The 26,911-nt window shown below is 38.1% G+C and overlaps 1 protein-coding gene across 1 annotated transcript; it reads right to left on the bottom strand.

Moving 5' to 3' along the window:
* On the bottom strand, window positions 1-26,911 carry GPALPP1 (GPALPP motifs containing 1). Its single transcript, XM_057707797.1, has 9 exons — window positions 26,732-26,911; window positions 19,445-19,577; window positions 18,527-18,628; window positions 15,876-15,981; window positions 10,568-10,702; window positions 9,943-10,107; window positions 8,877-8,975; window positions 3,664-3,882; window positions 1-3,038 (listed from the first exon to the last, which is right to left on the bottom strand). Exons 1-8 carry the CDS (start codon window positions 26,817-26,819, stop codon window positions 3,664-3,666), a joined length of 1,047 nt encoding a protein of 348 aa, XP_057563780.1. The 5' UTR covers window positions 26,820-26,911; the 3' UTR covers window positions 1-3,038.

The raw sequence follows: 26,911 nt of genomic DNA, 5'->3' as shown, positions 1-26,911 counted from the left end.
CATAAAAAAATTACACCTCAGGAATTCTTCTTTTCTAAAAAGTCTTTTAATTGTAAAGTTCAAAATGAAAAGATTGAAAGGGGCAGTGTATAGCCTTTTAATTTTGTACATACTATAGCCACAGTTAATATTTAAGCTGCAAAAAATATACCTCCCTTATAATAGGAAATGCATGACCTTTTGTAACTGCAGACTAAAATCACATAATGGCATCAAAAGCCAAAGTAAAAAAATTAACACTCTGAAATAGAAGACTCGGCATTGATGTTACATGGGTACTACCTCTAGCTACTTCCCCCACGTTAACTCTTCCTCTTAGGTATACAACTCAACAGAGAATTTTTTTTCTGAACAATACCTATCATTGCTATGGAAAAAGTGAAGAGAAGTGATAAGGGCTCCTGTAAATAGTCTGAAAACTATCTCCCATGATCATATGTTTCTAAGTAACACATGCTGTTAACATTATCCACTCTATAGAAAAGACAAAAAGTGCCAACATGTTTCAGGATCAAATAATTTATATAATAACTGTTAATCTGTGCTGGAGCATGTAGGCCTCAGTACCATGTAAAGCCCAACCTTACTTCTAAAAAAATATCATTAATTCAAAAATCCATATGTTCAAGTGATAAATGTCAAGTAGCTGCTACAACTGAACGAGATAAAAAAATCTTAGTAAAACTGTAGCTTTTTTTTTCTTTTTTCTTTTTTTGGCATAGGGCTTAATTTATGATATTTTTCTCAACACAAAAAAATTTATCTGATGAAACAGCGTTATTACAGGTGTAGCTACCACCTCTCACCTTTTGTCTCCCCTCCCAATTCCTCCACTTGCTAATAAAGCCATTTGTTTACCAGTAATGTTGTTATTATTTGAAGCATCAAAATCTATCTGAGATGACAATTTAGAGAGTTGAACAAAATCATATAATTTCAGGGACAATGAACCTAAATGTCACCTTCACCAAACAGTAAAAATGTTAAAAATGTCTGTTCCACTCTGAACTGTGTTGTTCTTTCTTCTTCATTTTTAAGTTTCAAAAGAGGTCACAACTCTACAAAATCTGGCCAAGAAGCATAGAAAATTAAAAGTTCTTAGCAGAAAATGTCAGTGAACCCAGTTTTCTGCCAGATGGAGAGGAGACTTGATTTATCAGGCCTCCTGCAGCTTTGGAAGAGGGGAGGGGATAAAATGAAGACTACCTGTCCATCCTGTGCAAATAGCTACTTTGTTCTTTTATTGTCAATGTTGTTATATTGGGTTCAGTCTCTCCACCTGGCAAAAAACCTCTCGCTTGGCCTCACATTTTGTTAAAACTGTCCTCAGGGTGGCATGAAAGAGCATTAGACCTGAGGTACCGGGTAAGGTGGTCACTTATGGAAAGTATTAGTATTTTCTCCCTTTTGCTAAGGTCACAGACACTCCAAGGGTGATGGGAGAAATAGTAAATACGTACTATCGGAATATTCCCATCACCCTTAAGGAGGGGAAAGCAAAGCAAAAATAAGTGTCCAAAGATGACATTTTTACCTTAAAAATACCAAAATTTCTCAAAAATATATATTAGGAATTTACATAAGGATGAGGAACTAGAAAACATTTCTTCCTTTCATCAGGGAAAAAAATTGTAACAAAATTAATAAAGTAATAGATGCTCCTGTACAAAGTTTTGTATTCAGAAAATATCATCCACTAAAAATGACATCTTTGGTCAAAAGATAGCTGTTCAATTTTGCTTAGATTAGACTTTTTCAATTTGCTTAGGAGAAAGATTCATCTTTTAAACAGTAACACTCCTTGAGTAGGTTACTGTTATGGAAGGTATCATTGTACTTCTATGACCAGAAGGAGAAAAATTTGTCCCATCTTTGACTGAAGAGGTTACTCAATTTTCATAAAGCCTAAATGAACTAGGACTCAGAATTTTTTTCCATTAAGACCATGTGCTTCATCAAAACTACAACACAGAACTAGCAGAACAATCAGGATTAATCTGTAAGAAAATATAACTTTCAGAAATTGAATTTAAGCTTTAACTATTGAGTTTTCTGTTCAACATCTTAAGAGGCAGTGCTTAAAGCATCACAAACTTACAATACTCCTGACCAGGGTGTTTTCGATTACAGTTTCCATTTCTATTTTTGTATTCAGGGATTATGAGTTTGATTTTTTAAAAAGTTACTTATGATTGATACAAAAGATCTGCCCCCAATAAATTAGCTAAAACGTGTTAAATATAAATGAATCAAGTCAACTCATCCTAAAGCAGTTTAAAGACTTAGAAAAGCTTTGGTGGAGATCACAGACACCAAGCCTCAGACTTCACACTGCTAACGGTTAATGGTGTTCTCTTGCCCCTCAGATTGCCTCCCCTAGAAATACTTACTAATGTTGGAAAAATCAAAATAGTTTTTCCTTAGTACATGAAATAATTCAGAGGTCCCTGTTTCTGACTTAGAAACAAACCAAAAAACCCAAACTACAAGTAAAAAGCCCTGATTGCCCAAACAAGCAAATTGATAACAAAATAGACAAAACCTCCACACCCTCTATTTTCAAGTAAATGTTGTGTATTCACTGGCTGCAGTTTAGAGGGAAACCCACATGATTTCAAATTCACGAATTCACTGCAAGGACTCGACACAGTCACTCAGGACAGGTTCATAACATTTGATGAGCGGGTCAGAGTTATGGGAGAGACTCAGTAGATGGTCCTGACCAGGTCTTACAGGGCACTTGTGAGACGGCACAAAAATTAGGGGGTGGTGGGGGGGGGGGAATCCTCAAAATAAAATAATTATTTGAAGAAAAGCCCACACTTCCTCAGAAGCCAAAGACACACAAAATTCTACTCTACATAAAACGCACTGATTTTGTTTTCACGTGACTTTAAAGGACACACAGAACAAGTCTGTACAATTTTTAAGACTAAAGTAATCCTCCAATCTTAAGAAACTCAAAACAAAGGAAGAAAGATGGACAGACAGAAAAGAGAGTAATCTTCAACTCTTCTTCATTGCACAGGGAAATCCCCCTGAAGTAAGAATAAGAAAATTCAGTAAGTTGGAAAATATGTCTCACTTTAACTGTATTTTCCCTTAAAGTCACATTTTAATATTGACGTAGGTTTCATACAATTAAAAATCACAAAGATTTTAAGAAGCAACCTTAGCTTTTATGTAATCACCATTATGAACCCTTGTCAGTTTGGACTATGTACGTGTGATGTAATGGTTTTAAATCTTAACTTACAGAGAGCCTTTCAAAAGCAATGACCATCTTCGAACCGTGATTTTGTTTAACATAAGAAGACTGCTAGCAAACCTCATTCTTTAATAAAGCATGTATATTTACCCAAGGTTCAAACCACACTTTCCTTCGCCATTTCTCACAAATGAAAGGCTTTTATTTTAGCATTTTGAATAGTAATGCCCTGTTGGGTTATTATGAGGATAAGTCTACTTTCTCAGTATACCACATTTTTTATTCCACAAGGCTGAATTTTCAAAACTCACACTTTACTTAGAAAAAAAAGATCTGCAAGTTTATAATCTACTTTATTATAAAAGGAAATCAATTTTTACATGCATAGATAACAGAGTATTTAGAAAAGTTCAAATTTATCAGTATGAAAATATACCTCACTGAAATATACTTACTTATAAAAACATATTGCCTTTGCCATGTGAAAACCTGGTGTGTAGTTCTCTAGATTTCTTTACCAGGGCTTTTTTCTGAGCTTCGTCAAGCCGATGAACTTTGAGGTCCTTATCACGGTCAAATGGTATTCTCTCTTGGGGCTTATTTTTATCTTCAGCAGCCTTATTCTTTAATCTTTTATGATGAATGTCCATAAGAGATTCTGATCTTTTTGATTCCTGGGGAGCGCAAGAGAATGGAAATAACAGTCTTAGTCTGTGTAGATCACTGACAGAATATAATCATGAAACAAAAGAATGAAGTAGTAATGGTGAACATTAAGGAGGAACATTAAGAACAAAAATCCAATAGGTTTTTCTAAATCCAAGACAGCATCTCTGAAAAAAATATGTATCAGAGGCAAACTCAATTCAACCAAAATGAAGGTGTCTACCAACTATATGCCACACAATAAAAAAAAGAGCAAGACAGAGAGGAAAGTAATGTTTAAGTAACCATCATGAAAAGCATCGTGCGATAAGTCAACATTAGAGTCTGAACCAAGAACACGGGTGAGAAAGAAGAGCAATTACTTTCTCACTTGGGAGCCCAGTTAAAGCTTCATGGATGCACTGGTCCGTGAAGCCTGAACAGGAGGAACGGAAAAGACGGGCCCTGCCAGGCTAAAGTGAAAGCAGGCGCGAAGCAGAAAAACAACAGCACAGAGCTGACAAAATCCAAGGCCGGTGCGCGAAAAGCTGGCTGTCTGTGTGCCAAGAGAATTTTTGTTTCTTTCAACTTTCTTTATCTCCCTCATTTTCTTTATTTTTAGCTGGGGCTCATATTTTCTTTCTTTTTTTTTAAATTGAAGTACAGCTGATCTACAATATGATATTACTTTTACATTGCCAAATATATCTAGTAGGATGAGGTCTGAGCAAAGGCAACTGGTTTCATAAATTAGAGACTCATTACAGACCTCTCAGTATCGGTTAAAGTAAAAGACAGAATGGCCCTGGACTGGAGAAGCAGGGAGTGGGATGCAGGGGTAGGTGCAGACAGTATAGACCAGCGGGCATCAAACTGCAGTATGTGTACCCCTGGGGGCCACACAGAGTGAATTCCACGGCGCATGAAGTATGAAGGCATGGAGAATTTTAATGTTATCTACTCACGATTCTCAACTTCCTCACGTAGCCTCACTTAACAGTGACTTGCCTGATAATGCATCTCGTGAGGATGTCTCCCCTTTTATTAGAGCCCTTTCCCGTTTAGCAAAGGAGAGGGCTTCCAGAATCTTATCACAGAACACGGTCTCAGAGAGCAAGTCTCCAGAGCATCAAATAAAAAACCTGAAATACTGGTTTGAATGAAACGTCTTCTAATCAAACAATTGTAAACCCAGGAGGCTTTGTGTCCTCTTGTGTCTCAAACACATTTGTCTTAAGAGTGCAATGTCCTCAGATGTAGAGAACAAACATATGGACACCAAGTGGGGAAAGCTGGGGGTGGGGGTGGGGGTGGGGGAGATGAATTGGGACATTGGGATTGCCATATATACATTACTAAAAAGAAAAAGAAGAAGAAAAAAAGAGTGCAATGTCTTTTTCGAATGGGTAGTTTGGCTCATTCTGAATTCAAATATACTGCAGAATGGGGCGATGAAAGAAAGGACAGTTTTTCCTTAACAACCACATCTCTTTCAGGCCCTGCCTCCTGTCAGAGAATATATTTGACAGCAAAGACATAAGGAGAGCTCAGTGAAAGCAAAATAACTGGTAAGAAACGTTGAAGGTGGCAGCATCTTATTTTATCAGAAGAGAAACTCACGGCACCTACTACCCGCCTATGTTACAATTCAGAAGTGTCACAGGAATGATCATAATCACATCTATTTGAACAGAGAAATGAAGTCAGACTTTCTCACAGACAGTCAGTCTCACTAATCTGATCTGACAATGAGATCTGATTTTGTCAACTGGTTTGTCAAATAGGTTATGTGGTTGTTACTTCCTATAAACTGAGCTCTATCTGGATGCTGTATTAGTAAATATTTATTTAAGTTAGCACTACTTCCATGTTCTCAATCCTTCTCATTTCATAAACTGGTCATTTCATAAATCTTGGGAAAGTCTTTAGGGAACAAACTGATTTGCAAGTTAAGTGCTTTCCAATTCTTTATTTTTAATGAAATTGGAGGTAAAAAAAAAATCAAATAATGCTAAGAAAAAATAACCTATCAATACATATAACATGGAGAAACAGTTAAGGAGTTTTTTTTTTTGGCCATGCTGTGAGGCATGTGGGATCTTAGTTCCCTGACCAGGGACCTTCCCCTGCAGTGGAAGTACGGAGTCTTAACCACTGAACCACCAGGGAAGTCCCAAGAAATTAAGTTCTGAATTTAGAAAAATCTGGGTAGCAATGATGGTGATGACATTTTCAACACTGGTGACCTTAGGCAAGTAATTTAAGCCTCAATTTCTCTGCTGTAAAATAACAAATCATAATAGTAATAATGTCCAAATATTTGGATGAGGTAGGAGTTAAGTCATCTACTGAATACAAAGGATAGTGTGTCAGGGTACATAAGAATCAGTCAATAAATGTTAAGCATTTAGGACTTCCTAGGTGGCACAGTGGTTAAGAATGCACCTGCCAATGCAGGGGACACGGGTTCAATCCCTGCTCCAGGAAGATCCCACATGCCGTGGAGCAACTAAGCCCACGCGCCACAGCTGCAGAGGTCCGGCTGTACTTGTCTAGAGCTGCAGCCAAGGAAAATGGTCTGCAGTGATGAGTAACACTGCAGAAGGTAACAAAGAGCAAACACAGATGCAGAAATAAAGATGGCAGGTTTCAACTGACTGATGCCCTACAGTAGTAAATTAAACGTCAAGACAGACAGAGGAATATATTAAACCACTGGACTATTATAGTCAATTTACACAACCCAAGTGCTCAGATTTGTTACGATAAAGGAAATGAACTGTTCTATCAGTTTGTTTCAGGTGCACTGTCTGTCTGGTTTAGCACAATTGGCACACTGTGACTGACACACAGGACCAAATCTACAAATAAGTAATAAAAACACATAGAAGCAGTCAGTTCACTAAAAATCACACCAAAAGCCAATTCATGTAGAGATGCAATTTGCTAAATGACCAGTGTGCTGATTTACCAAATTTAATCATTTAATAAAAATGTGTATATTTTATACTAATTTATAAAAAGCCGGGGCTATTTATTTTGAATGGGCTAGTTTTTCAGCAGCTTTTGAAAACTCATGCTAAGATTCTAGTTGTTTGGTTTTTATTTTGCCTTCATGGTAATATTTTAAAGAGTGTTCAATTTATCAATACTAAGAGTTATAGGGTAGTTTAATCTTAAGACTATATTAGTATTTTGAAAAGTATATCTCATAAGTAACCAAAGTTTCAGCATAAGATTAGAACCCTAATGTTTGGATGCGTTTTAAAATAAATTGCAGACATCGTTACATGTACCCCTACTACTTCAGCATGATTTCACTAACTAGAGTTCAACATTTATTTACAATTTTTTCTTTTAAAGTAAATTTATATACAATGACATGCGCAAGTCAATACTACATTCACTGAGTTTTACAATTCAAACTCCTAGCAATTTCTGGAACGTATTTCCATCACCTCAGAAAGCTCTGTATGTCCCTTCCTAGTCAATTTCCACACTCCTACTCCAACAACAACAATTCTGATTTTTTCCCACCATAGACTCATTTTGCAGTATCGTAGAGCTACATGTAAATGAATCATACAGTGGTCTTATGTACAACTCCTTTCACTCAGCATAATGACTTTGAGATTAACCCACGTTGTTGCATTTATTTGTAATTTGTTCCTTTTTATTGCTGAGTGGTATTTCACCATAGACATAGTCAGTTGTTCTTTTTCCTCTTATTGATGGACACCTGGGCTGCTCAAAGAATTTAGCTGTTATGAATAAAGCTTCTGTGAACATTTCTGTATAAGTCTTTTTGAGGCTGAGCGAAGCACAGTCAAGTCTGTGAAAAAACGTCTTCATCTGTCTTAAGTACACCCAAGGGTGGAGTTGCAGGGTCATAGGGTAGGTGTTTGTTTAGTTTTGTAAGAAATGTCTGTTTGTTAAAAGGTCAGCGTGTTAATTTTCAGCTATTCTTCTTTTCTAATATAACTCATTGTGGCTACAGATCTTGCCTCTAAGTACCACTTTATATTGCACCCCACACATTTTGATATGTTGTATTTCTGGATCATTCAGGTTTAGGTATTTTCTAACTTTATCACATATTCTTTGAGGTAAAGGTTAAATTTTGAATTTTCTAATTTCCAATTGTGTAGGGCTTTTAAGTTATTCCGAAGTTTAACTTAAATTCTTTGTGGCAGAGAATATGGCCTTGAATGACAGTGATTCTTTCAATTGTTGAGACTTGACTTTGAGCTGGTCAGTTTTCTTAGGTGTTCCATGTGGGCTGGGTTTCTGGTCAGTTTCCAAACATGTTTCATGTATGCTTCACTGTTTGTGGTACTGGTCTACATATGCCCAATAAATCATGCTAACCATATTTTTAATGCCTATGGAACTTTTCATTAACTAATACACTGGGAACAGAAAGTAATTTTCCTGAACACCTAAATACCTTTCAGGGGCTGAAGGGTTCAGTAGTTTACATTTATTCTTTGAGCTGGAACACCAGTTTTTTTGTTTTGTTTTGTTTTTCAATGAGTAAGAGATTATTACAAAATAATAATATGCCCAATGAATACTGACTGTTTAGTTTATAAATTTAAATTGAACCATATTTTTAAATTTTATATATATTTATATTTTTCTCCCACATTTAAATCTTTACATCAAACATTCCAAATTGGCTTATAATTTAAAAATGTATGAACTGGGCTTTCTAGGAGTTAGTAGGGCTCCTACTTTCTGATCATGTGCTACCCATCTCCAGGAACTGAATTTCTGATATATGACAAGTAAAAAAGAAACTGAAAATATTGCGAGATGCATTAAAAAAAGCCTACACAGAAGGATTATACACACACACACACACACACACACAAGAGTATTTTTCAGAACAGACGTATAGAAAAAGTCTGAGATGAAAAGGAAGACTTATAAAGGAAAGAGAAACAAGAAAAAGAGAAAAAATGAGAAGAACATTAAAAGATGGAAAAAAATGAAAGGTTATATATTTTATTCTCTGACTTACATTGTATGAGGACACCTGCTCGGCCAATCTCTTTTCCCTTCCTGACAATATATGCTCTTCATCCTTCTTATTGAATGACTTTCTTGCTTCTTGTGTCTCCTGAGGAACGAACACAGATAACACATTACTGAACCACATAATTAAGAGAAAATAAAAACGAAATGCTATTATTTTAACTCAGATTGAGTATAGGAGACTAAACGAAGCCAGGCTTGTTGAATCTCTTCCCACTAGAAATGTTAATACACTTGATAAGGGACCTGTTGGTGTTCTACTCTAACATCTTCCTGAAAACAAGAAAACCTCACAAAATCTCTGTCCAATCAACTAACTGGATTGTATCAAACTCAGAGGTGAATCTGACACACAATGATGAAACGTAGAAGAGAAAAGAAGGCTTAAAAACGAAATCTTATATTTTCTGTTTTCAAAATTAGGAAAACCATTCTTGAGGGAAAAAAATAAAGAAAAAGAAATGAAATGCCTTTCTCTCCTTGTTGAGGACAAGAACTGTTTTAAACCCTAGTGCATACAGCATCTAACACAGAGTCTTAACACGAAAACACTGGGGCTCAAAAGAGAAGCAGAGAGGAACTGTCAGAAGAACATTAGATTGAAGCTTGATAGATGTGGGTTCTAGTCTACTACCAGAGTGCTATAGATGGCTTGGGGGATATATAGGAAATGGTACAATACTTCCTGTAAAGTGGCCAGAACATGTTGAATGAAAACCATGGTTTGGTTTGGTTTGCAGTCCTGTAATGTTTTCTGTTATGAAATTCTTCTCTTTGGTTTATTCATATATCCACTGGGCAGTGCATATGTTTATGCCACACCTCTGCCTGGGTGGTTGATCGATTTGGAAACCTGCTTGTGTCCAGAGGAGTGGGAGGGCAGATACCAGCCAGAGACAGAATCAGTACCCTGGAGAGCGCAAGCCTTCAGGGGAACTCTTTCCCCTTTGGAATCATGATTTTAAAAATAGTACTCAAATAATTCTGCCTTTTATTTTTTTCAAAATAGAGCCAACATGGGCAGAAACACAGGAACAAACAAACCCTCTTACCTTAGCTTTCCTTTCTCTGTCAGCTGGAGTATCTGTCCAGACTGACCGATCTCCAGATTTATCATCAGCTCTTCTCTTGAAAGTTCTGGGCCCAAGACCAAAGTCTTTCATCTCCGGAGGAAGCTCAGTCATCCAGGACTCTCTTGTAATTGGTTTAGATGAATCCTTCCAGAGAAATAAGAAGTTAAAAAAAAGAAAAAGTAGCCTGGAATTGTGTATATGTGTGTTTGTGTGTGTGTGCGTGTGTGTGTGTGTGTGTGTGTGTGTGTGTGTGTGTAGAATACTGTATAAGTGACTATGCTTCTCAACTGAGGCTTGAAAGTTAATTAACAGACTTTTAAGAGAAAGGATTTAATAGACAATTGACTTTTTTGGTCAAATATGTTATGAATACTTTAATTTATTGTTCCTTCAACCTAATGTTACCTTTTGCCACACAGAAATTTTTAAGTAGGCAAATTTTCCAGTCTCTTCCTTTTACAGCTTCTGAATTACCTAGAGCCTAAAATTTTACACACATACACGTGTATATGTACATTGTTTTAATGTGCATTTTTTAAACTGAGGTTTTTAATATATTTGGTCAGTTTCTCAGAGTAAAATGTATTATGTATTTAAAACTTACATCATCTCCTTTAGTTAGTTTTTCTTTCATTCTCTGGGCCCTTTTTTCAAACTCTGCTGTTACACTAGAGTTAACTGGTCCTTTGGCAGGCATCGGTCCCACAATGTCCTCCTCTTCACTGCTATCTGTTTCTTTCTGAAACAAGACATGACTTTTAAACCAAGAGTGGAGCTACATGTTATAGAAAATGATCCTAAATTACTTAAAATTTAACTGAGACTGATCACCTAGAAACAGAACAAAAAAGCAAACACTGTGTTGCTGGCTAATCACTGAGCACCCTTCCTGTGCCTTCCTCAAATGCACTGTACAGAGATGACAAATCCAGGGCTTGCGGACTGTCCCACCTCTTCCCCTATGTCCACGACAGAGCTCGTGAACTCATTTCAGCCCTCTTCCTGATACACACAGATGTGGCCTCACAATTTCTCTGTAAGATTCCAGGGAATTATCAATGATTGGTCAGAGATGACACAGGTTGAAACCATTTTCTTTCCTGGTGCAGAAAGGGCTCTTTGGAATAAGATGAACACAGGTAAGACATTCTTGGAAGCTGTACCAGCCTTCATGATTTAGTACAGGCCAGTGAAACAGAAATGCTGTGCAATGCCTTACAAAATGCTGTCCCGAACAAATTCATTTGGTTCCCAAGGTACTTTTCTTATTACCCCAAAGATACAATAGTATTGCAGTAATTGAATTCAAGTAGTTCTTAGTAAATCATTTTAATAACGGGTTTTCATGTTAAGACTCTGTGTTAGATGCTATATGCCCTAGGGTTTAGAACAGTTCTTGTCCTCAACAAGGAGAGAAAGATAAACAACAAGATGAATAACAACAAGCTGTTTGTCTTCCAGCTCTGACAGGCAGCTTCTTCCTCCTGTTTTTTCAAACCACCAGGATTAGGCAAGTTAATGTATTGTTTACATTTTCCCTGCTAACCACTCAATGGTAACTTTCTGCGGTTTCTTCTCTGAACCCTTATAACAATTGCTCTTGGTACAAATAACTAGATAATTACATATTGTCTTGTGGCTTATTCTAAGCCACGCGTGCGTGCACACAGACACACACACGTATGCGCTTTCTCTCTCTCTCAATAACTATGGACTTTGCCTCATTTGAACCTCATAATAAAATTGGGAAATGGCATTACTATTCTTGTTTTCTTTTTGAGGAAACCTAGGTTTAGAGAAGTATACTTTGAAAGGTTAAACAACTTGTCTGAGGTTATAAAACTAGTATCTAAGACTCCAATATTCTAATATCAAGGCCAGTATTTTTTCTACTTATACTACAGCAGCCCCTCTATTATTTTCTTTATTTAAACCACTAATGATTTAACATTAAATGTTTATAGCTTATCTCTATAACAGGAAGCTCTTTGATAGAACAGGCATTATCTTAAACATATTTATAGCCTCCTACAAATATAATACTTGGGGACATAAAATGAGCAGATATAAAAGATATAATAAACTTTTAATACTATAAGAGACATGATATTAATATAGTGTTGAAGTTTAGGATGATGGGATAAGCTAATGATAGTTACACTTCCATCCAAAAAGAGATGGTCTTATGGCCAACAAACACATGAAAAGATGATCAATATCACTAATCATTAGAGAAATGCAAATCAAAACCACAATGAGGGACTTCCTAAGTGGCGCAGCAGGTAAGAATTTGCCTGCTGATGCAGGGGACACAGGTTCAATCCCTGCCCCAGGAAGATACCACATGCCATGGAGCAACTAAGCCCGTGCGCCACAACTACTGAGCCTGCGCTCTAGAGCCCATAAGCCATAACTATGGAGCCCATGTGCCGCAACTACTGAAGCCCACGCACCTAGAGCCTGTGCTCTGCCACAAGAGAGGCCACCGCAATGAGAAGCCCGTACACCACAACAAAGAATAGACCCTGCTCACCACAACCAAAAGAAAGCCCACGCACAGCAAAAAAGACCCAATACAGCCAATAAAATAAATAAATAAATAAATAAATAAATTTATAAAAAACAAAAACAAAAACAAACTAAAAACAGAACTACCATATAACCCAGCAATCCCACTACTGGGCACATATCCGGAGAAAACGATAATTCAAAAAGATACATGTACCACAATTTTCACTGCAGCATTATTTACAATAGCCAGGACATGGAAGCAACCTAAATGCCCATCAACAGATGAATGGATAAAGAAGATGTGGCACGTATTTACGATGAAATATTACTCAGCCATAAAAAGGAATGAAATTGAGTTATCTGTAGTGAGGTGGATGGACCTAGAGTCTGCCATACAGAGTGAAGTAAGTCAGAAGCAGAAAAACAAATACCACATGCTACCACATATATATGGAATCTAAAAAACGGTACTGATGAATTCAGTGATACAGGAAGAATAAAGACACAGAAGTAAGGAACAGACATGAAGACAGGGAAGGGGGGAAGGAGAAGCTGGGACAAAGTGAGACAGTAGCACTGACGTATATACACTACCAAATGTAGAATAGATAGCTAGTGGGAAGCAACTGCATAACACAAGGAGATCAACTCGATGATGGGTGATGACCTAGAGGGGTGGGATAGGGAGGGTGGGAGGGAGGCTCAAGAGGGAGGGAATATGGGGATATATGTATAAATACAGCTGATTCACTTTGTTGTACAGCAGAACTTGGCACAACAGTGTAAAGCTATTATACTCCAATAAAGATCGAAAGAAAAAAAAAGAGATGGTTTTATAAACATAGATATCTGAAATTTTTAGAAATAAAAATCACTTAGGATTTTTAGACAGAAACTAAATGGGTGGATGGAAGAGCAAACAAGATCAGGCCCAATACACTAAAATGAAAATGAGAACCTAGGATCACAAACCCAAATCCAATTTAGGAATTAAATCATTTTGGTGTCCTGGGTGAGTTATTTAAATTTTTTTAAAAGGTGAGTCATAACATTTTATCCAGAAATACAACAGAAATTATATACCCTACTGGTTTCTAGTTTGGACTGCAGAGTTAGACAGACCTAGTTTCAAGGCCTCAATGTGCCACTGTACCAGCCCTGTGACCTCAAGCCTATTATTTAATCTTTCTAGGCCTTGGTTTTGTCTTTCAGATAGGGACTGTAACAGCTCCAACCAATAACTACTCTACTGCTAAGAGAATCCTGTGTTTTGTTCATTCTCGTTGGAATCACGCCCTTTCCAGGAAACTGGGACCTTCTCTAATTCCTGGGCAAAAATGCTGATAATTCTAAGCCAATTACTTTGGTCTCATTCCTCTTGCCCAACTGACTGGCTTAAGCATGGGCATCTGATTCAATTTTGGCCAAAGAAATGCGAGAAGAGGTCTATAGGAAACCTGGAAAGGTTTTCCTCCCTCTAAAAAGGGTGCACAGGATAGGGGCCCTATGTCTGGACATTGTCACCTGCATGTGAATCTCAGAACTTTGATCAGTCTAAGAGGAATTAACATATTGTAAATGATAGAGAAGACATAAAAAACTGGGCCCTGGATAATCTCACTTGGCTGTTGAAATTACCAACCCTGGAATGACCCCTACCTCTAGACTTCTTCTTCTTTTTTTAAAAAATGTTTATTTATTCATTTGGCCACGCCAGGTCTTAGTTGAGGCACACGAGACCTTCGTTGCAGCTTGCAGGATCGTTAGTTGTGGCATGCAGGATCTTACTTGTGGCATGCATACAGGATCTAGTTCCCTGACCAGGGACTGAACCCAGGCCCCCTTCATTGGGAGCACAGAGTCTTACCCACTGGACCACCAAGGAAGTTCCTAGACCTCTTCTTAGGTATGAAACACATTTTTCTTATTTGGAGAATACAGATTACAGACCACCCAGGAAATTATATAAAAAACCCATTTTAAGAAGGTTAAGGCTACATTTCATTGTGAGTTGGATTTTCTGTTATTAGCAGCTAAAAGCACTCTAGCTGGTGATAAGCAAGCCACATAAACATCTAGGGGAAAACCATTTTGGAGAGACTTGGATAATAGCAGGTATCAAGGCTCAGGGGTAGGAGCCCAGCTGGCATATCTAAGGAGCAAGGAGCCCAGTGTGGCCAGATCAAAATAAGAGAGAAAATCAGGGAGCTAATGGAGGCCAGATTGTAGAGGGCCCTGTAAGGACTTTGGCTTTTATACAGACAGAGGAGGAGCAAATTGACAATTCTGAGTGTGAATGACGTGATCTGACGTTGTTTTATCTGGGCCACTCTGGCTGCTGTGTTGAGAAGAGGCAGCAGAGGCACAAGGGCTCAGACATGAAGCCCAGTGGAACAGATGACATATGATGCTGACTAGGATCAGGGTGGCAGCAGAAGTGGCTGGATTCTGGATGTTTTAGAAAGTGGGAATGATAGAATTTGTCATCAGATTGATTTCTGTGACTAAGTGCCTGACACACGGTAGGTGTTCTATAAACATTTGTTGAAAGAATGAGTAAATGACTCTGCAGTTCATGAGCTTAACCACTGCATTACATTTCCTTTAGTAACAACCTCAGTGGAATTGCTGAATTCTCAGTGGAAATACACAGGGGTATATTAATTCATATACAGGAAGGCACTGCAGAACAGCAGACTGAACAGCTGATTTAAAGTCATAAGAACTGGGTTTGAGCTTTGGCTTTTGATAAGTAGAAATTGTGTCATTTGGAGTAAGTTACCCAATTTCTCTAGCTCTTATCATCTCTAATGTACAGAACATAATGATTTCATAAGGTTTTGGAGAAGCTGAAAATAGTATCCATATATGGGGAAAATGCATTACAGATTATAGAATATTCCGCAAATCTCAGCTCTTGTTAAGGACTGGCCCTCTGCAAGAAAATAGGATTCCTCCTTGACTCCAAAATCACTTGTTCTTTTCAAAACATCATGCATCCACCAGTGCCCTTGTTATATAATGGTATGAAAGCTGGGTAGAAGAAAGTTCATCTCAATATTTTATAACAATTATTTCACTATTAAAAATTTTCTCACCTTGTTCTCTTCTGGAGCAAATCACAACGATTCCTTAAATTTTTCCTCATGTTCTATTTTCTTGTACTTCAAGGATGAGATGCATGAATAGGTAACACCCAGTCAACACGTAACTTGCCTTGTTATTTTTCTAAGAGAATCTCAGGTCTGTGACAGCTTTTGAGTTCATCTACCTAGCTATAATCCTAAATTAGTTTGAATATGACGTATCCTACATTGCATTTGAGTCAAATGTTGTAGTTATTACTATGCAAAGTCTTGAGTTTCTTACATCTTATTCTTTAAATAGAAAAATTTCCAAACCTCAGAGTTGAAATATGATGATACTTGTCCTGGGTCATCTCTGCCTTTGTCACTTTTCTGTGTCGATTTAAGAAAACCAGGTGGTAACGCAGGACCAATTATAGGCCTGAAAAATAAAATGCACCTTTATCATTCTCCCTGACTTCCACAATAAAAGCTCACACAAATAATGAAAAGGCAGATAATAACAAATGTTGAAAATTAGAATCTTATTCAACATACTATTTTTACACTATAACCTAGTATTTTTTTACTATCATAAAAAAAATCTAATTTTTTGTATTTTAACTTTCTATTTGTTAGTCAATGATTAGATGCTAAACCAGTAATTCTCATTCATTGTGGCAGTGGTGTATACCCGCTTCCCAAAAGAACTATGTTAAATAAAAACAGTAACTTGAAAAAAAAAGTCCTTATTATGAACTAAAGCCTGTGAAAATCTTTTTTGTCCCTTGGTTTTCAGTTTTGATCTTCATAGTCCACTGAAAAATACCTTAGTAGCACTATAATTATAGTCAGAACTACTTAAGTATGAATTTTGTTCTAAGGACATATGTAGCAAATGCATACGACAGATGTGAGTGATTTATGGTTACACGTGTCCCAAGGCAGTATAAACACCTAAACACTGTCCTCACTAACGATCCAATAATGATGTGGGTGTAAGAAGGAAAATAGTTCATTTCAGACCCAAAGAGAAAGGAAAAGGTAGTATGCTAACCACATTTTAACCAGTGTACTTTTCTGTTTCCTTCAAAAAACCCTGGTTGGTATATGTCACTCTAGTTTCTACCTGAGCAAAATAATGCCCAAGGACAACACAAATAGCATGTGGTACCCAAGGACAACACAAATAGTAGGTGGCGGAGCTGGAGTTTGAACCCTGGTCTATCTGAAGCCAAAGTTCATTTTCTTTCAAGCTACCCTACTGCCATATTCTGAGGGGACTGACATCAGTTCCAAAGAGAAAACTGCCTAAATTCTCGGCCTTAAAAAGTTTTACTTTACGTATGGAAAAAACAAAAGAGGAACGACACTTTCTACTCTCTTTCATACTATTAAGTTTTTCCCAGAGATGTCCCTGTGCTAATGTTACCAACCAAGACGGCACTGATGTCCTAAGCTGAATTTTCCAGATTGCACTATGTTCAACTGGAGTCTTACAGACAGGTTTCCTGGTAGGGCAAAACAGCACTAGAGTCACAAGGTCTGGGTTTTGTTCCTGGGCATTTAACTACCTCTTGTCTTGGTCCATAAAACTGCTATGAACCAAAACAATTTTGCATATGAGAAAAGCGGAAGTGTGGCATTGTTTTGTTATCATTTATAAAGTATAAGGAAGTGCTGTATGGATTTTTTCTGAGTACAGTGTTTAGCATATCTACAAATGCAATTACAACTCAATTCTCTGGCCTCAGGGAATTTGTGAAGATAAAATTACCAATACATAAAATCTTAAAATATAGTAAAGGAAAATAACCATGGCATGCTATGGGCATATATAAGGTTTTGCCTTCCATATATGCTACCACTTGTTTATTTCACACACATATTTTATTACTGTCAAGACAGAATTCTCAAGAAAGAAATTGCTATGTATCTAATAATGAATTTTCTTGAAAGGACTGTTATATTCCAGCAGTCAGCAAATCTCCCATAAAAAGCCAGACAGGAAATCTTAGGCTCTCAGGGCCACATTTGGTCTCATGCATATTTGTCTTTGTATTTTAATGACCCCCTGAAGATCATTCTGAGCTTGGAGGGGCCATACAAAAACAGGCAGTGGATTGCCTATTCCTCTTAGTTCTTTTTTTTCTTTTGAATAATAAGCATCCCTTTATTTGCTGCTGCCATTACAAAAACTGATTACATTCGCAACAAAAAGTGTTTTCTGCATTGAAGTCAGAGGCAGTTACTGCCCAAAAGTTTTATGAAAATCAGAAGCTGACAAGTATGATTATAAGCTCTGAATATAAATTGTATAACAGCCTTTCTACTTGTTCTTGCATGTTGGGATATAGTGTTATGAATTATAAACAATTTGGTGTGCAATTTCATATTCGCAATTTTACAACTGCGAGAAGATAGGAATCAGTATTTATTATATGTTTATTCTGTGCCAGGCACTACATAAGAATCACACATGTATATATACGTATATATATATGAAATCTCAATCACCACAACAATTCTGTAAGGTACGTGTTGCTATCTTATTCCACAAATGACAAATTTAAGGTTCAGTGTAATTTGGTACACAGGGATCCGTCTATTCCTTCAATAAGCAATTAAGAACACATCTGAATTAGAAGTCAAATACCAGGATTCTAACCCCAGGTGTACCACTGACTATGTGTACAATCTAATTTGTTTAAAAAAAGGGGGAAGAAGGGCCATGTTTCACCCAGCCTACCACGGAGCACCCTTGTGAGTATTAAATAAGAGATGCAGAAGTTTTTTATGAATTATAAAAGTGTCATAAGCATGTAAATAATTATTTTCCTTATATGAATTTTAAAATTATAGTTATTTTTATTTCAAATTCATTTCAAATGTTATATAAATATATAAGTTAAAAACAATTCCAGAAAACTCTTTAATGAATTAGCAGACACTAGAAAAGACTGGCCAGAAATAGCACACAGTATCACCTTGGAGGAGAATCATCCTGCTTTTTAAATCCAGGAGGAAGGGCTGGTCCAAAGAACCCTTCGTCATCGTCATCCTCGTCATCCTGATTTCTCCTCTGTTTTCTGAAAACAGTAGTGCAATTTTATGTGTGTATGTCAAAATATTTTTCATAGAGAAAATTTCATTTTTAAAGGAACATTAACTTCAACTAGTTGTATAAACACTGAAACAATAAATTAATCTTGCCAAGTAAGAAAAAAAAGTCTACCACAGATCTTATACTAATTTTTTCCTGGAATTCATTTGTGGTCTAAAATAGAGATTTGTAACTACTTTACAGCAGTAATGTATCAATTTTCTATATTATCTGTGTTGTTGAAGGTTCCATTCAATGAAGTTTCAAAAACTCTATTTGCTAGATATTTTTTTTTGAGCAAAAAGTTTATGACATTGGCTTTTAAATTCACTTAAGTAAGGGTTTTAAGTTGCTAATTCTGTCTCTTAATCATTAAAATGCATTAAAAAAAAAAACCCTTGCTATCCAATAATAAACAAAGATTTGACTTTTTTACATGGACCTGTGGTGAGTAAGGCTAGGTCAGAGGTAATCATTCATTTACTTAAACAAAAGCACACATTGCATACATAATTTTTAAAAGAAGATGTATGGTTTATTTAGAGTCATCACCTCAATAATACCTTAAGGAAAAATCCTTTATTTAAGACTTTTATTGAAATTCTAGATAGCTCGGGAGTGATATACTACTAAAACAAATTTCTTTGTAAAAGGTACAGATCATGAGGAAATGCCATGTGAAGTAATTTCTTCCTGTGCTGTATAAACACAGGTTAAGCTAGCCCCTCACTAGCTAGCTGTTCTAGCCAGCATACACCAGATTTGAAGCTTGGTTTACCATTTAATGTAATAAGTGACTGACCTTGCAGTTGGACCAGTGTCCTCATCTTCAGATTCTTGATTTCCTTCTTCGGATAAAGAACTACTGTCCTCGTCGCTGTCTGACGACTCTGAACTACTGCTTTTATAATTAGGGGGCAGAGCTGGTCCTGCAACTGAAGAAGATGTCTTGTGTATGTCATAAGCAGTCACAACTGTTTCAATGAACGCCCAGCTGATATTTCACACTTTCCTTTCTGAAATTCAGAGCACTGGCTGGCTATCATTTATTACGGACTTTAATCTCATTTGCTCCTGTTTTGTGTACAGTCTTTCCAACTCCAGGAAGGCAGAAATCATGTCTTACACAGTATTAACTATGACATTCACAAAAACTTTAATACCCAAACTTATAAATATAGCAATAGCATATAACTTCCCTGACATCTTGCAATTTTTGCATTGGTTGTAATTTTGGTTGGTGTAACTGCCAAAATGGTTTCATGATGTTTTTTTTTCTTACAGACAGCATATGGTAGACAACGTTTATATCATGGAGCTAAGCAAACAACAAATTTGCCATTCCACACTCTAATATATTAAAAATCAAAATGATCCACTCTGGTTTCTGACTAAGAATCACCACTTAAAAAAATTTTTTACTGGCATTATCATACTTCTCAGTTAGTTTTCTGTTTGGGATGATTTTCCAAGCAGAAACAAAAGTAGAGGCACTCTAAATTCTGCTCTTTACTAGCAGAGATTCAGAGAAGAGGATGAGGCTGCACTGGGATGGGGATGCCCAGGAAGAGGTAAGGGTCTTCTGGGCCACTCACCAGAGCAAACTGCTCTCACTTTATGGCTAAGCAAAATCACAAATTATTGCGTGATGTCATTCCATGACGTCACACAGACACAAATGTCTATGTCGATCCTGAGCAGTGATGCTAAAACTCTACTGCCACAGTTCCCAAGCCCGGATGTTTATCAGATTCGCCAAAATATTTATGTTTTTTATTTATTTATTATTTTTTGGGGGGTACACCAAGTTCAATCATCTGTTTTTATACACATATCCCCGTATTCCCTCCCTCCCTCGGCTCCCTCCCTCCCTCGACTGCCCCCCCGCCCTCCCTCGAGTCCCCCCCACCCTCCCCGTCCCAGTCCTCTAAGGCATCTTCCATCCTTGAGTTGAACTCCCTTTGTTATACAACAACTTCCCACTTTTTAAAAAGAGTTTCCTGGGCCCTTGCCCCAGAGATTCTGACTTCGTTGGCCTGGGGTAAGGCCTGGAAATATGATTTTCCAAAGAGCTTCCCAGGTATGCTATTCACTCAATAGTAATAACAACAAAAACTTACAAGAGATTTACATGCATTTACCTATTTCATTCTGACGGCAACCTTATTAAGAAAGTAGTATTAATATCATACAGATGAGGAAACTGAGGCAGAGAGACGGCGACTTGCCCAATTTTGCACAACTAAATAGTGGAGCTAGGATATGAACCTCTTAACCAATATACTAAACAACATTCAACAAAGAGTCAACATCCATCCATCCAACAAATATGTATTGAGTAATTACTTCTAGAGAAACAACTTAAAAAGAAACAAGTAAAAAAGGTGACTGTGAATATGTGGGAGGGTAATTTTAAAGACAGAGGTCAGGGAAGGTCCCCCGAGAAGACATTTCTAAGGAGACTTAAATGATAACAGTGGCCATGCAACAATCTGAAGGAAGAACATTCTAGATGGAAGAATCACTAGTGCAAAAGTCCTATGGAGACAACAAGTTTGATGTGTCTGAGGGACAAAAAGGCCTGTGTAGCTAAAGCAAAGTAAGCAAAGTGACAAGACAAAATTGGATGGTATAAAGGGGCCACACTATATGCTTTCGGGCTAGACTCCAGCTATGAATTCCAGCTCAGCCACTCACTAGCTGTGTGATTTGGATATTATTTAACCTTCTTGTGTTACAGTCTTAATCTGTAAAAATGAGCTTAATAGTAGCTCCAATTTCATAGGGCTGTTATGAAGATTACATTAGTTGATACACGCTAAGCATATAACACTGTATGTGGCATACAGTAAGTACTCCATAAGAGCACAGGCTGTGGTAATTGAGTTTGGATTTTAGTTATAACAGGCAGTCACTGCAAGGTTTTAAGTTTGGAGAGACATAATTTGAGTTACCTTCTTTATTTAAAAAAAAAAAACTGTTTGCATGTGGACAACAGGGGATCAGGAGTAGGGGAGATGAGTTAGAAAGCTGAAATGAAATGGTTTGATTTGTAACCAGCCTTGGAGGAAGGGCAAAGAGGATTTGCTAATGGTTTGGATGTGAGAAGTGGGAGCAAAAACAGGAACGGAGATGAGTTGTAGGTTTCTGGCCTGACTGGCTAGCCAGGAGGATGGTAATGCTGTCCTGTAATATGGACAAGACAAGGAGAGGAGCAGGTTTGGGGGAAGAGCTAAGAGTGTTTTTCGTATCTTGAGTTCAACATGCCCATTAGAAATTTTAGTGGCAGGATCAGTGGTACTTGGGTATATTAATATAAAGCTCAGGGGAGAAGGCAGGGTCAGTTTTGGAACCACTAGACTATTTATGAAAATGTTTTCCTATCACTTGTTGGTGTATTACCATAAAACAAGGGCTCAATACACAACAAATTGACTTAAAAAATCCAAACTTTTATCTTAAAAAATTGGATGCATTTTTTTCTACATTCTTCTATACATCATTAAATAAAGGAAGGAATTTTGGAAAATAAATTCTAAGCTTGTAACACAGCATGTCTAGAAAAGAACCATCAAGCAGCACAAAGAGGAAAACATTAAGACTTAGGGGATAGAATTCATATCTTCAACTACTGTTCAAGACTGAAGAATAGTTAATATCTCAGTATGTAAATGTTCCCCAACTATAAATGGAGATTATATCTGACTTCTGACTGTAATGAATAATGCCTTTACTGATTTCTGGTTTATCTCTGTATATACTACTAACTCCTAGAGAAAGCACCTTTTAGAATACAGCAAGAAGCGGGGCACACAACCTTCCATAAAGATCCCTTTCTTCAAATTCTGGGGGTTCACAGTTTAACATGAAAGAGACTAGGGGATTACATTTCACTCTCATGATTGGCTCTTTCCATCTTCCTCTTGCTTCTAAGTATTAAAGAGAGAAGTTTTTTTTTCCTTCCTCTTTTGCTCCTTTCTTTTCTCATATGTGAATGTTATCAATGCAGTTTGTCGATTCGACACTACTGGCTAATTTTGGGTTGGTTCGGATCAAGAAGAGATTTTATTACTCTTTTATATAGTTTAAATGATTAAAAGGCTAATGGGCTAAACATATGCTGTCCTTGGTATTATAACTAACAGATAAATTTGTCTTTAATTTTTAAAGAAACATGCCGGATATAAGTTTAAAGATGGGAATAAACAGATGAAGATAAAACTCATCTGAGAAGAAAGAATGGCCTTACTTTTAAAAAAATTTCACAGGAAAAATAAAAAAGTAACATTCAAAATATAGAATTATTTATTTTCCTTTTGGGTTGTGTCAAAAGAAATAACTATGACAATAAAATAACATAATACTAAGAAATGGTAATATTAAAAAAAAAGACTACTGAAAGCCTAAGTTAGTATAAGCCACACTTAGACTAACCACACACAGACTTTCTAATAAAATCGAAGATATTCCCGGCTTTACTTCTTTATAGGTATCATTCTTCAGAACTACATAAAATGTCTTGAAAAATTGTTTTAGGCATTTGTAATGAACTATTCCATCTCTTTCCTAAAGCAGCGATGCATGTTATTAGGGTAGCTCTTCTGCTGCAATGGTAATTTTACAAATAGATTACAACTTCCATGAGAATAGAGATTATGCCTTATATATTCCATTAAGTTTCCCTTGAAATATCTATCACACAGAATTATGCATACAAAAAGAAGTACTCAGTATAAAGCACATTAAATCTCATTATAGATCAGCAATTGATTATGATAATAGGAAATACTGACTCTGAACCCCAATTAAACAAAATGTTATTCCCTCCAAAGCAATTCCATTCTTCTCATTAGTAAGTAGACTTATGCTATACACAAAATTATACTCTGTTATATTGTTTTGAATTTCAACAATAAAAACTTGTGGAAATTTGTTTTCTCTTATATATACATATTTTCATAATAATCTTGATTTTGCCTGTGGACTGGCAAAGTCTAAAATATTTACTATCTGGTCCAGAAAAAGCTTGCTGATCCTGTGACAGGATTAAGTCATGGAAATGTCAATAAGGAGCATCCAACTGTCTTTTGATGGGAGTAGGTAGTGTCATCAGAGAAAGTTTCCTAGAAAAAGTGATGGTTGGGCTGAGGCTAAAAGATGAGACTGAGTTAGCTGAGCAAAGGGAGTGTGGATTGGAGGAAGAGTGCTCCAGGTAGAGGGAAAAGCATCTGCAAAGAACTGAAAGCCTAAGAGCCTGAACATCTAAACATGTGTTCAGTGTGGCTAGAACCAAGAGAAGAGAGAAGGAGGGATCACCAGGGGGTAATGTTGCCGTGAGGTCAAGCAAGGTCAGGGCTGAAAAGGGTGCCTTGAATTTAGCAAAAAGGTGCTGAGAGACAACTGGTGGGCGGTCTTTGTTTATTTTCACCATGAAATTGGTGAGAGTGGTCCCAGTGGATTGGCAAGAACAGAAGCCAGGATGCAGTGGGTTAAGGAGAAAATGGGGAGCATCCAGAGTTGGTCAGAGAGAAAGAGGAGTAGCTACTGGGGAATGTGGAGACGACTTCATGAAGATGGGAACAATATGAATGTTCTGGTTAAATGCTAAGGGCAAGGAGCCCCCAGGACAAGTGAGGGAAGGGGTTCCAAGTAAAAGTGGAAGGATTAGCCTTGGAAGGAGATAGTTCCCCTATTCCATTATAATCAAAGGGTAGGTAAAAGAGCTTGGCAGAGGTTCAGGAAAGTTTTTAGGCACAGTGCCAGAAAAGTGAGGCAGTTCTCTTCAGATGGCATCTACTTTTTCTGTGAAGTAGATGGAGAGAGAGTCTAAAGAAGAAAGAGAAGTTTGTTTTTTTTTTTAAGAACTTTTATTCAGATACAGTTAACAGACAATAACCTGCATATATTCAGAGTGTACGGTTTGGTATTTGTTTTCTTATTAGTAATGTATATATGGCAATCCCAATCTCCCAATTCATCCCCCCCCAACCCTCCCTGCTTTTCCCACTTGGTGTCCATATGTTTGCTCTCTACATCTGTGTCCCTATTTCTGCCTTGTGAAGGATAAGGTTTTAAAGAGCCATGGTTGATCACGGCGGAGGAGAGCTGCGTGGGGAAACGTCTGAGGATGGCTGGGCAGAGCTGAGGACCCAGCCAGGGAGGAAACTATAGTTTTTAGCATCATTACCCTGTGGAAGGGTGAGGTTTCTTCTAGCAGCACTTGGAAGCTTGGGTGAAAGTCTGGATTGATCCAGGGCTGGGTTTTGCTGGATGGGTTTAACAAAATACTGAATGGGATAAGGCAGTTGAAAACACTGACAAGAGAAGGGTCGAACGGATGGACTATGGAGACTAAGTTGAGCAGGGACAGAAGCAATTAAAGGAAAGGGACCAAAAAGGACAGAGGTGGAGACTACATGGCTCAATGAAGCTAAAAACAAAAATAAAAAATAAAAAAAGCATCGTGAGAGTAATTGAGTAAGAATGATGGATGAATAAGGGGTTCTGGCTGAGAATGAGATCTGAATTTAAGTTTTCAGAGATGTGGAAATTCCCTGGCAGTCCAATGGTTAGGACACAGAGCTCTCACTGCTGAGGGCCCAGGTTCAATCCCTGGTTGGGGAACTAAGATTCCATAGGCTACCAGGTGTGCCCACCCCACTCCTCCCCCCAAAAAAGTTTTCAGAGATGGAATAGGGTCCAGTGTGTGACTGCAAAGGTAGCTGAGATGAGTGGCGTAAAGGTCACTGCAGATGAGGAGAATAAGTCAGTGTCAAAAGAGCCGAGGCTCCACTTTCCTTCCACAAAGCAGGGTGTGGAGTGTATGGACCGGTCTGGAGAAAACATATGCACTACAGTGGTTTGAACACGATGTCGGGGACATTTTCCAGTATTCAATTTTCCAGAGGATTCAAATAAAACTAATTTGGTCCATCTCAGACCTGTGTGCTAAATAAAAAATTTGGTTTACCTCACTCTTCTTCAACCTTAGTGCAATCGAACTTCCCTTGCTAAAAACAAAAGCCTAACTTTTTAACAGCTATAGCAAAAATAAGACCTGGAAAGAAACACCTAGGTGGAAACATGGCCTCTGGGTAGTCAAAGAACGCAGATTAGAAATGGGAGAGTTATTCTTTCAACTTTACTCTTTTCCACCTTCAGTCAGTCCCAGACTACGAATTAGAACATACATGAAAGGAGATAGATACTCATCATGGAAGGGTCTGAGAAGCATTTATTTGGCAAGTACGAAGTACCTGCTATGTGTTAAGGACAGAAGACCATAGCGCAAAGGCGGAGACAGATATGTCAACAAGTTATTCAAAATCGGTGTATTAAATATGTGATGTAATTGAGTAGGAAAAAAACCCGCGGGAAAAGAGGAGGGCGTGACAATGCTTGGGAGTTTGGAAAGGCTTCACTGAAGTGACACTGAAATTAGGGCTTGAAGGATGAGGTAGGAGTTTTGCCAGGTATGTCAAAAAGTGCAGGGCGAGGTCCGCGGGAGCCTAGAGAACTGAAGAACTACGCACAAACTCGGACTGGTTTGAGCACTGAGCTGTGTGTCAGATGCAAAGACAAGATGAGAGGCCAGGAAGGCAGGTCGGGGGCTACGGCGCAAAGCATCGTCTGCAAGAACCAAGGGCACTCGTTGTACGTCAGAAGGCAAGACGGCACAGAGGTTAAGAGCACGGGCTTCGCTCTAAATCGGGCTCCACCACTTACCCAGCTATGAGGTCCAGGCAACAGCCTCGACCTCAGTGTCCCCATTTGTAACACGAAATAATAATCTTTACCTTACACAGTGGCCAGGAGAATTAAATGACTGAATGTGTATCGATCGTTTAGCACAGCGTCCAGCCCATTAGGCGCTAAACGCGAACACTTCATCGTGATAATGATTACCAGGCCAAAGCTCGTTTCTGCAGCCCCCACCGCCACGTTTGGGAAGTAAAGTTAGCTCGGGTCGGGCCGCGCCCACTCGCCACTCCTCCGCCCTCCGGGGCCTCGTGACCTGTACTCCGAGAGCGGGGCCGGGTCAGAGACGGGGCGGGAGGGCCTGGCGGGCAGGGGACACGCCGCCGCTTACCGGGGCTGGGGTCCCGCTCCTCGTCCTCCGCTGACCCGCTGGCCTTGAAGCCGGGCGGCAGTGCCGGCCCGATCAGATCCCTCGCCATCCGCGGTGGCGGACAATGGTCTCTCACACTAGTATACCCACGCCGGGTCTAACCTCCCGGATAGGTAGCCCGCGACCCGCCCAAAACGAGGG

The sequence above is a fragment of the Hippopotamus amphibius genome, chromosome 14 (genome assembly GCF_030028045.1).
Source record: "Hippopotamus amphibius kiboko isolate mHipAmp2 chromosome 14, mHipAmp2.hap2, whole genome shotgun sequence".
Lineage (NCBI taxonomy): Eukaryota > Metazoa > Chordata > Mammalia > Artiodactyla > Hippopotamidae > Hippopotamus > Hippopotamus amphibius.
The sequence above is the reverse complement of the archived record's forward strand: the minus strand, read 5'-3'. Positions and strand labels throughout refer to the sequence as shown.